This window comes from Lolium perenne, chromosome 2 (assembly GCF_019359855.2).
Source record: "Lolium perenne isolate Kyuss_39 chromosome 2, Kyuss_2.0, whole genome shotgun sequence".
NCBI classification, from domain to species: Eukaryota; Viridiplantae; Streptophyta; class Magnoliopsida; order Poales; family Poaceae; genus Lolium; species Lolium perenne.
In genome coordinates, this window is record NC_067245.2 from 303,112,049 (window position 1) to 303,124,358 (window position 12,310).

Below are 12,310 nucleotides of genomic sequence, written 5' to 3' on the forward strand. Positions count from 1 at the left end.
GAGGACCTTGCCATGAAGCAATGTGCATTCTTGATTTGAGGGTTCTCATTGGGAGATTCAAAGAGAGATGATGAGGGTGTGTTGGTGGTGACGATGGCGGCTAATTCCTTTGAGCTTTCTTCATCTTCATCGCCACTAGAACTTTCAACTTCATCGGTAGAATATTCTTCCCTTGTTACTAGCACAACTCTTGAGGGCCTCTTGCCCTTCTTGGTCTTGTTGTTGTAGAACTTCTTGTTGAGGGGCTTTGAATATTTGCCCTTTGAGTCTTTGCTCTTGTCCTTGGGAATGAGCCTCCCATTATGAAGCTCTCTATTCTCATAGGGGCATTCGGCAATGAAGTGGCGCTTGTCATCACAATTGTAGCATGATCTTGTCTTTGGACCAAAGCTAGTGAACCCATTTTTGTTGTTCCTCTTGATGTTGTCTTCCTTGGCCTTGGAGGGATCAACCCAAAAGGATTTTGCATGGAAGGCCATGTGATCATGGTAGTGGCATTGCAAATCTTCCGGATAGGTCATACTCCAAGATGCTCTGTAAGATTCTTGAGGAACCACTTCTTCAACGGAGTTGACCACCAAGGCAAGGTTGGAACCTTTTGCCATCCCAATAGCACGATTGCGAGAATCATGAGAGGTTTCCTCAAGCACCTTGAGAGCTTGCAACTCGTGCACAACTTGTTGAGAGGTGAGAGAGGAATAGCATTCCCTTCCCACAAGAGTCTTGACATCAATGGGTACAAATGGCATCATGCATTCAATGTACTTCTCCTTGATCCAAGAATCATTGATGTGGGTGGCACCAACAAGCCGGAAGGCATCGGCAACGGTGAGAAGTCTTCCATACATATCTTCATGATCTTCATCCGGGAGCCTCATGAACCCTTCGGCTTTATTCTTGAGAGCATTATACTTGTTCCTCCTTGTGCTCTCACTTCCAATGCAACTCGAGTTCAAACCATCCCAAGCTTCCTTGGCGGTGGTGTAGTTCCGGACACGATGCAATTCCTTTGTCCCCACACTAGTTTGAATCATGTACAAGGCGGTGACGTTGAGTTGACTATCAACCGCTTCTCTTCTAGTCAACTTGTCGGGGTTGTATGGCTTGAAGCCCTCCATGATGATTCTCCATAATTCATTGGAGGCACTACAAACATGAGAGCGGAACTCAAATCGCCAAGTATCGAAATTTTCAATAGAAAACTTAGGTGGGTCGCCCGAATGTTCAAATGGGGATGGGGAACCGGTATATCGGGTGATTGGAAAGGTGGAGGTACTCGATTGTAGCTCTCACTTTCACTAGTTCCCTTGGGAGATGCAATGGGGGATTTGATAGTGTTTAAGTTATCACCTTCCACGGGTTTGGTAGATGAGGGTAAGTCCGAAGCCTCTCCCTCATGTAACACACCCGTGTCTTTTACCTCTAGACTAGGAGCCTTGGGAAGGGCCGGAGCCAAAAGCTCGGCAATCATCTTTTTCATGCTTTCCATTTGGGCTTCCACGGAGGACTTCAACGAATTGAAGTCTTCCACGGAGACCATCTTGGCGGCCCCTTCCGAGGACTCCTCGTCCGGCATACTCTTAGGCGGTTAAGCCCGAAATAAGAGCCGAGGCTCTGATACCAATTGAAAGGATCGTATGCCGCACCTAGAGGGGGGGTGAATAGGTGCTAACCAATTTTTAGTTCTTTTTCAATTTAGGCTTGACACAAAAGGTAAATTCTCTAGATATGCAACTAAGTGAATTTACCTATATGACAAGGCTAACAACTAAGCAAGATATATCTAAGCAATATAGAGATAGAGTGGGATAGAGGTAACCGAGAGTGGAGCACGCGATGACACGGAGATGATTCCCGTAGTTCCCTTCCTTTGCAAGAAGGTACGTCTACGTTTGGAGGAGTGTGGTTGCTACGAAAGCCAAACCAACAGCCACGAAGGCTTCACTCAGATCTCCGGTGAGCAACGCCACGAAGGCCTAGCCCACTTCCACTAAGGGATTTCCTCGAGGTGGAAACCGGGCCTTTACAAGGTTCTTGGGGCACACATCCACAACCAAATTGGAGGCTCCCAAATCTGTTACAACACAACAAATCAACAAGCATACATCAACAACAACCACTAGGGATCCAAAGAGGAACACTAGCAAGGGGGCCCTCAAGCATAAGAGGGGGAAATGAAAAACGCTTCGGTGAGGATGTAGATCGGGGTCTTCTCCATCGATTCTCCAAAGCACAAGGGATTTGGGTGGTTGAGGAAGGAGATCCGATGGATTTGAAGTTCTTGGTGGCTCAACAATGGTGTATCTCTTTTTAGAAGGGGGAATGAGCAACCCTAGCTCAATGGAGAAGAAGCCCTTAAAAAGGGCAGCCGATTCGGCCGTTGGAGATGATGCAGAGGGGTGGCCGGTAGTACCGGCCAGTTTGGGCCGGTACTACCGGACTTAGGCGCGCGCGCGAGGCCAACCGGGGGCGGCCACGTGGCCAGGAGGGCTCGGTCCGGGGGGGGAGGCCGGAGCCTCCGGCCCGGGGTACCGGCCGAGGTACCGCCGGGTGCCCCAACCCCCCTGGATGTTTCCAGTGCTGCTCGCCGCGCCCCCGGTACCATGGGCGGTACCAAGGCCGGAGCCTCCGGCCGTGGCCAGGCCGGCGGTACCGCCCAGGAGCCCCGCTCCTTCTTCTCTTCCTTTGCTTTTCTCTTTCTCTTCTCCTTCTCTTTTCTTTCTTTCTTCTTCTCTTTCCTTTTTCTTCCAATATCTTGTATACTCTTCACTCTTTAAGCATCTAGAGAATGTAATAACCTACAAATCTTATAAACCGAAATGTTCATATATTATCATTGTCATCAACACCAAAACACATATAAAATGAGATATGATCTTTCAACTGGTCACTCAAATCTACATAGCTGTCTAGGCTAAAGAACGGTGTAGTATGTTGTGGTTGTGCCCCCAAATCATGCATCCGAGCTTGGACTTTATCAGGGTCCGTGAACTCAGCTAGCATGTGGTCAATCTCACCTCTCATCTTCATGTGTAAAAGGTACATCGTAGTCAATAAAGACTTACAGCTATCCATGTGCTGTGCTGCAGCTTCAGGACTTCTGTGTGCTAACACCAAATGATTAAGAGTGGGATCCTCATCTTCCTCGGCATGAGGTATATGAGAAAACTCTGAACATAGGAGTTCTACTGACTTGTGTTGCCTTATCTCAAGGATTGCCTTGAATAGGCCCATATGGTAGGCTGTGGTGATAGTTTTGGCTTCTCCGTATGATATTATACGACTCATCATCAGTTTTTCCGGTAGTTGGACCGATACTCTGCACTTGGCTAGGATTTCCCCATCATAGTAGGTATACTTGATAACAGGTATCCGTGGATCACAATGAAGTTCCTTCAGCATCCCACACAGGAGAGCTGTTATTGGTCCATCATAATCACCAAGCCAACCCTCAACCTTCCTCATAGTCCTCTTAGGAAACGTGTACGCCATTATGGCTGTATACAAAAGCAGAATATTAGTAGTGATAATGCATCATAATAGCTATAATAAAGAATTATCGCACTAAAATATATGGTTTTGCTATTCTCAAGTGAATAATCACCATACTTCTAGAGAATCCTTTACTATTTCTACTAGACTCCTACAGGTTTCTTCCCTATACTAGGTTTTTCCAACCTAAGGTCGCAACATTTGCTCTGATACCAGCTGCGGTGACCCAGCATACCACTGCATGTTGTAGTATACAAGTCGTTGATATGATCTTTATGAAGGGACTTCTTCACAAATTGCCATATCCCTCAGAGTGGTACAACAGAAACATTGCAGGTCATAACACTCCATACTTTATTACAAACATTGTCTTAACAAGTTGGTATTCTCACAGGTCCTATGAGAACACCCTAAGATACTACTAAAATACAATTACATCTCATACTATAGATAAAAGAGCTCAACAACTTATTTAGGTAAGTTCTACGTTGCTCGGCTCTATGATGCTAGGGTATGTCACTACTCCTCCACCTCCGTGTCATCTGGTCCGTAGACTATTCCATAGTCTACGCCTTCCACTCCGCCGGTAAGATCAGGTTCTTCGTAGACCAGCTCGTAGCTTCCTTCTGGTGCTCCATCGTTGATAGCCTCCACTTCCGGATCACAGTCTAGCAAGGGTGTCGAAAGAAAGTGAGTACAGAGGTACTCAGCAAGTTCTAAAAGAATAAAAAGGTGTTTGATGCACTAGCTACAACCATTGATCAGGAAATCGCAGGTCAATGCATGTTTTTGAAATCATTTCTTCAAAAGGTTGCTTTTATTATGAAAACTATGCCCGTCAGTCTTCACAGGTTGACCAGAACTTCACGGAGTTCCTTTCCTGCCGCGTTCGCAGTTCCCTTCCCGGAACAAGGAGTGACAGCCACAATTTGATACACTCTGCAGAGGTGTGTTACTTTTCCCACAAGAGATCTCACCCTTTTTGCCATCCGCAGGGACTTGCCCCCGTTCACACTTCCTTTGGTGTGAGGCCAGGTATAAAGATCCAAGCCCACACCGCCTTATCCGCGACTGCAAACCCACCCTTTTGTCCAACCGTACACCTCCAGTAGACTTCCCCCGATAATACGGCTTTACTCATGGTGTACTCCGGACAATCCTTCATAGATGGTAGAGATTAACATCACTAATGGATGGGGATTTAAAAGGATTTCCCAACCTATTGCGGCAGTGCCTCCAACACCCCACCGTCTCTACCAATCCGTTGGCGTGCAGAAGGGAAAAGATACGACTGGCTTCCCCAGAGCCATTATAGATCTCATGGTCAACGCGGTTTGTACGGCGCTAGAATCACTGGACGGCATTGGTAATTTAATCCTAGGGTGATATAACCCATTGCAATGGAACCTCCACCATATCAACACATACCATGGTTCCATTGCCAGCCACATAGTCATATTCATAGTTGGAAAATAACATTTCATTTGCGATGCAGGAATGATAAGTATATAGCTTTGCATCAAAGTAGTAGAAAATAATCAAGTTGACATGAGCAAGGGTGAACTTGCCTGTGGACTGCGAGATAGTGCAGTTCAATGCGGTTGATGGAACCTGGACCTCGGGTTCTGTAAGAAGCATCATTGTCCGGTAAGGACAATGTTATAAAATCCAAATAATGCAATCATGGATGGATTATTTTATGTTGAATCCTTTTACCCCAATGAGTTATTACAATTTAGGGTTGTATTTAAGATTTATGTCTTTGACAGTAATTTACAATTGATTTAAAAGTGTTAATCATTGTAATTCACAAAAGTACACAATTCAAAGTAAAATCATTTACTTGGTAATTCCTTTAATCATTCCAAAATAATTGAAAATTATAGAGTTACCTCTATAGTTTTTTTGGAATAAAAAGGAATATAGTATTTTTCTGGGAAAAATACCCCTTTTCAAAAGAAATGACTTGGAATAGTAGAATTTTATTTTGAAATGTTTGAAAATAAGTATTTGAACTTATTTGAGATTTTTCCTTGAATTTTCATTACAAGGAAATAATAATTTTAAATTCCAAGTTATTATTTAAATTCTGATAATTCATAATTTTGAATTTGTTTCATAAATTCCATTTCATATTTTATTCTTGTTAAGATTTATTTTTCATTCATAAATCCAATTTTTATTGGATTTTTAGAGTTGTTTATGATTTATTAGAATTTGATAAAGTTTTGGTCTTTTATTAAATATAAAAAGACCAAAATACCCCTCTGGACCCATATTGGGTCCAGCCCAATAACCTAAACCCAGGGACGGCCCAATAAGGCTGGTCCCCTTTTGGGTTCGGTGGCGCCGAAGCGGCCCACCTCACTCACTCTCACTCGGCCCTCTCACTCACTCGACCTAACCCTAATCTCTGGCGACTCCCGTGGCGATGGCGTCGCCGCCATGGCCGTCGCCCTGCTCCGGCCATCGCCGTGCTCCTCCGCCGTAGCCACCCATCGATCTCGAACCGCCGCGAGCAGATCTATCGATCTGTCCGCGCAGTTTTCCCCATCTCGTCCTCTCCTGGCGAATCGCCTCTGATCTGGACCTCGTGGAGAATCGCCTCGACGAACTCTGGCGAGATCTCGTCCTCGCCGACGATGGTACGCGCCTGGGGTTGACCTGGCGCGGGTGCTGCTTGCAGTACTCGTGCCGTCACCTCAGGTGCTTGCTACGGTGGTGCGGTTTCGTGTCTGGGTTCGCCGGCGTAACGTCGGCGCCTACCCTGGACTTGCAGCTGTTAGGGCCGCGCGAGCACTGCCTCGCCATGCCCTAGCCTCTGCTTCCAGGCGCAAGTAAGTGTTACATCTCCACCTTCTCCTCTGTGTGCCTCCCCTTGTTACTGTGCTTCTTCCTCCTCATGCTATGTTGCTCTCTGGTGGTCTTGTGATCATCTAGAGCCATGCTATGGCTGCGCAATCTTCCTGTGCTTATGTCTACTGCAAGCTCATGGCCCAATTACCATTTACTGGTACTGGTACTGGCACATGCTGCTTTGCTTGCTGTTCATGCGGTGCTTGCTTCTCTGCTGCTCCTAGCATGCTCTACACTTGCCATGCCCTGTTGTACTTGCTCAAGAGCTAACTATGCCATGCGATGCTTGGTTATGACTTGCTTATGCTTACTGGTCTATCATGCTTGCTTGTCTAGGTGTACTTGTGATGCATCTGTGACACTTGTGTGTGTGCCAGTGGTGCCTGTGATATGCTTCAGTACTACCTCTGCAAGCCAATGATCCATTGGATCATTTCTTGCTTGTTGGCTAACTTCCCTGTGTAACTTGGCTTGCTATGATTGATCCATTTGATCAATCCAATTATCAGTGATAGCTTACTGGTGAATACTGTGGCTAAATGATTCACTTATCTGGTGATGCTGATGCTCAAGCATCACTGTGCTGTTGCTTACTTTTAGCTATCTAGACTTGCTCTAGTGGCTATGAATTAAATTGTATTGCTTAACAGTATGCTGCTGTCATGCTTAGCATGGACTTGTGATAAATTCATGCTTGGATTACTTAATTATGATGAACTGCTTATGCAGTGATGATTTAAATGACTTGCTTGTATATGAATTTGCTGTTCATGATTCTTTTACAAACAATTAAAGTCTGAATCCATTTCTGGATAGTGATGTGATCTATTTGGCTTTCTCTTAATTGGTGCTAAGTGTGATGTGACCTCAGTAGCCTTGCTACTGACTGGTTGCTCACATGGTTGGTTGGATATTGTTGGCTACTCATCTTTGCCTGCATATTTGGGGATCATATTAAGTATGAATGCCAATATGCTTGCCTGTGAAGAAATCTAGGGTTTCTGATGGTTGCATGCTTAGGATTTTCTGTGTAGTCTTGGCTGCTAATCTTTGCTATCTACTGGTGCTATCTGTGCATGTGATCTTGCTAGTGTGTGCATCTGTGCATGATTTCTAGCTTCTGTGCACATGATCTCGTATCCGGATGGTTTCTATCTTAGTAGCTTTTGATCGGCAAGAATCCTTGGTGAAAACCAAGTGATGATCTACCCCTATGAGCATCTGCTCATCCCATGCTTAGTTCATGCATATGATGGATTAGATCCATTGGATCTTTTCCAGGAACTAGGTATACCTTGTTCCAGCTCCTAGAAAGAAATGCGTTGTTGATGCAGACTTGGTTTGTGTCACAGCCCTTCACCTCCAGATCTTGGATGATCTTCTCAGGTCACCATGATCTCTGGTGGTTTGAGTGGTTGTGTGTATTGGTTCTGTTCTTGCTCAAGAACTGGATGAACTGAGCTTGTTCTTGCTTCACCCTTACCTGGTGAATCTTATCTGGTCGACTGGTTATGATTTCTAGGGTTTGTGTCCCTTTTATATGAACCCTGCTTCTATCCTTGCATTGACACACAAGCCTGGCTTGCTTGGTGACTAAGCTGATGCATGGCCTTGCTGTTGCTGCCCAGCACACTTGAGCTGTGTGCTCTCATATGCTGAAACTTGAGCCCCTGGTGTGTGCTCAGGTTTGGTCTGCTGCTGCCCTTATCTTGTGCTGTCTTTGGTTTTGGACAAGCACAGGTGTGCTGTGACAGTTTGCACTGTCCAAACTGAATCTTGTGTTATTTGCTAACTGTCCAAACTGAATCTTTGGCTAACACTAACATTCTGGCTAGTGTTCATTCTTTGTTTTGCAGGTTTTGAAGATGGACATGACCAGAAGATATTCTCCAAGTCATTTAGTTTAGGTTTTAGTTTAGGAGCAAAATTGTAATCTTTATTTTCATTTCTGTTTATTATTCATCCATTCTTGTATCAAGAATATTGTAAAGACTTTGTAATCTGTGGTGTGATATCAATAAAGCCCAAGTTTTTGTTTATGAACTTTTGTTTTATGTAATATTTATATTCTGGAATAAATATTGTATTTATTATTCACTTTGAAATTCAAAGTTGTTTGAATTCATAAGTTGTGTTTTAAATTATGAATTCTATTTTTATATTGTTCAATGCTTATTGTTAAATGTATTAACACTTATCAAATGAAATCAATTCCCCAAATCAACAAGATACAAAAGAGATCATGTCGAAATTTCCCTAACTCACATTGCCTAACCCTAAGTGCAAAATGAGAGAGAACCTCGATCCCTCTTAGGTTTAGTTGCAATAAGGCGCGAAAATTTCCCCCGTTTTGCAATGAAATGCACATCCCATTTCTAAATCTACCCTTCGTTGTTCCTATGTTCTGGGTTATTACAGCGAACTACTCGTTTACGTTTAGAGAACAATGCAATATTATTTCTATTGATAATTTATGTCTCAAAGAGAAATTTGAACTTTGTGGTATAAGTATTGACCATCTTCACGATAACACATATTTACAATTAGGTGGGAACAAGCTGGCAAGTCTCATGGCATGGTCATTGCAAGCAACACACCTTGCTACGTAATTATAGTATACCCGAATTGTATGAAATCCATTACATGTGGGAAACCTCATCCTAGTCACAGAAGGGAATAGAGACTATGACGAGTTGCATATTGTGCTCAACAAACTTACTACTTACACACTCTATAGAGATGAAAAGATTTACTAGTCTCAAAGTGATTTGATTCTAATGGTCATGGCTAGTTTTAAAATGAACATGGACATGGCTAGTCTTAGAATTTACTAGTCCCATAGTGATTCGATTTTAATGGTCATTATCTATTTATACTAAACAATTTTACTTATTTATAGATCATTGTTCATTGTATATAATTTTTTCCATGGATAGAAGATAATTTAACTAGTTCTTACTATATCAAACAACATTAACCAAATAGATGTAATAACTTAAAGTTAATTGTTATGCACGAGAACTTGATCTCTTAACATTAAATATACAAGGATGGTAAAGTAGCTTCATTTTGTCATGATAATTGTGTTTTTAGTATCATTTAGGAACATCTTAATAGACCAAATTATGTTTTTCAAACTAAGTAATTACAAAATCTCCTTCTATTATTTTGTGTGTATATTTTGGTACCTATATGTATTTGCATACATTGCTATACAACATACGAGTCTTAAAATACCTAGTAGAGATTTATAGAGTATGAACTTTTAACTTAGTAATAAGAAATGTGAAATTCTAGTGTTTGAGATGTCAGGTAGTTTACTCATGCACTCGATAGTATTTACAATTAGGTAGAAGCCAGCTAACAATTTTTTTTTTGACAAGCTATAAGAGGTTCATGAATGTCCTTATCCATTCCCCGGCTTGCTTACTCGTACTTATCTGGAGCCACCGCTACAAAGGTAGCCCATACTAGTAAAAAAGAGTTTTGGCTCATGCCTTGCATATGCTTCCTTTGAAATGTGTCTTAGGCACCATTTTAAAATGTTAAAAATATGCGAACAAAAAGATCGTACATAAATCTTCACATTTTATATGCGCATACGTTTCATGAAAAATTGACTTTTCCCGTGACATGTGCAAAAAAGATAAAATTTGGTGCTAAAAATAATTATTTTGATAGGAATATTGTTTACCTTTTTTACATGGGCCACAAAAGTTATCTGTTTTACAAAACCGTAAAAACGAATATAGATTGTGGAGATGTGCATGCAAAAAAATGAATTCTTTTTGACTGCGAAATATATCTTTTGGGTGGAAGGAGTATATGCACCCGGGAGCCGAAATAAATTTCCCAAAATTAGAGCCATTTGCAAAGTTTACAAAACATGCAGAGACATGTACTGAATTCAGAATAGAAACACCAACATAATCAAAATACCCACATAATTCGTACTTGATGTAAAATCTTGCATTGATAAATCTGGCAGAAAAAGAGTCTACATAATCTCAATTGAAGTTCATAACCCATAGTTTTTATCAAGCAAAAACTGTAATGTGGAAACTGAAATGTTCACGCGGAATGGTATATCTTCATACATCATAACAGTATCAACATGCACATATGTAGTATAAATTGTGATTGACTAAGCAACTAAAGATAAAACTTCTGGTTGCGTTGGATATATGTTCCTGGTCTAGCAAAGGAATTGAACCTGGTGACGGATCAGCGTTTGTGGACTAATTAATGTGGTCTACCAAACGAATTGAACGCCTGACTGCCGGACATGATTGAAAATAATTCGACAGATCATCTCTTCAGCGGATAGCCGTGCTGTCAAGTAAAAAAGATCGATGTCAATACAGCAAAGTCCAAAGTACAGAAATGCAGTTTTCAGAAAGTATTTGCCAATGATCTGTCACACAAACAGATTGAGCCACGGGAACTACGCACTTGGAACCAGTTCAAAGCAAATGGACAAGGAAGGAAATGGTAAACTCAGCTAGGTGACTGAAATTTTCATCATCATCATCATCATCGTGGTGGTATATTACAATGGGGGGCAACCAGCCAAGTCTCAGGCCAGGCCATTGCTGCAGCAAAACGCCTGTACCTAGCAGTTGTCGCTACTAATTGGGTCCCCAGCAGCTGAGGTACATCGCCGTCCTCAACCCTTCCTCGGCTTTCTGTGCTCGCCGCTGCTCTGCCACCGCCGCCGCAGAGGCCGGAAGCTGCTTCCTGCCCTGAGAGACGGCGCTGCGGGTGCTGGCCTTGGCCTTGGCGGCCCGGTGGATGGACCTGAGCGCGTAGTTCCAGCGGCAGAGTCCAGCCTGGTCCTTGAGCGCCTCCACGGCGCCCACACTCATCGCCACCATCCAAGACGCCTTTGCTGCACCGGCCATCTCTTCTCCTTCCTTCTTGCTGGGTTGGTCGGGAATGCAAACTGATTTGTGATCGCTGTGTGCGTGTGTAGTATTGGACTTGCAGAGTAGTGAAAGAACTGAGTGGATGCTTGTGCTGTTGGAATAAGGGGTAGGAGTAGGCTGGGTTATATAACGGAGGAGGTCAGCAAAACAGGTGGCCGCGGGCACTGGTTTCCCAGGATACCGGGTGCTTTCAGAGGCACTCTGCTTGTGTACGCCGCACCTCTCGCTATCGTCCCGGTGCAGTGGCAGTGGCTGGCTACCTCGTCTCGCCTTGTTTATTAGCGGGAGGACGGTTTTGTGACTTTTGTCCGTTGCGGCCAGACCATGCCGGCAGCGATAAGATGGGAGTGACGTGACGTGAACGCGTTCCAAGATTCAATCAACATACTCAAACAAAGAAAAAAGATTCAATCAACATAGTAACTAAATTCTGTTTCGCGAAAAAGTATGATGGTTATACTACTCTAAATCCATTCATAACTTCTTTTGCTGTAAGCGTGAAAAAAGTACTCCTTAAATATAGTACGGATGATTTAGCATAAAGTTGAACTAAATCAGCGACACTTCTTATGAATTGGTATGGTAGAAGGATTTTAACTCAACGGGGGTTTTATACATGCTTTCATACACCTAAATTTTATTTTTTTAATAAAGAAAATATATTAATATCGTGAATATATATACCAATTACACTCAATCCGTGCAATAACAAAATGTTCTAAAGACATTACAGATGTACGCAATCCTACTAAAAGAAGAGGAGGATGAGGAGGGGGAGGAGGAGGAGGGAGAGGGAGAAGGAGAAGAGAACCCGCTGTGGCGATCAAAACCTTGTAGGTGCAACACAAACCACTATCAAAACGCCACCCGAAGTCAACGCTCTAAAAACAATGTTTTCAACAAGGCTATTGCAAGGCACAACCAATTAAGGCTTGACTTTAGCTTTTCATCCTATAGCAAGTATACCCTCTCAAAACAATGCCCTTTAACAAGACCATTACTAGGCACAACCAATTATACGCATCTCCACCGACGGC

The 12,310-nt window shown here is 42.9% G+C and overlaps 1 protein-coding gene across 1 annotated transcript; it reads right to left on the bottom strand.

Annotated features, from left to right (window-relative positions):
- Positions 1-10,837: 10,837 nt before the first annotated feature.
- On the bottom strand, positions 10,838-11,385 carry LOC127337020 (uncharacterized). The gene has a single exon (XM_071825204.1). It carries the CDS (start codon positions 11,247-11,249, stop codon positions 10,977-10,979), a length of 273 nt encoding a protein of 90 aa, XP_071681305.1. The 5' UTR covers positions 11,250-11,385; the 3' UTR covers positions 10,838-10,976.
- Between the last annotated feature and the right edge of the window lie 925 nt (positions 11,386-12,310).

What these genes read in the sequence shown, in the direction of transcription:
- LOC127337020 (XM_071825204.1), bottom strand. Translation starts at nt 11,249, where the DNA reads ATGGCCGGTGCAGCAAAGGCGTCTTGGATGGTGGCGATGAGTGTGGGC.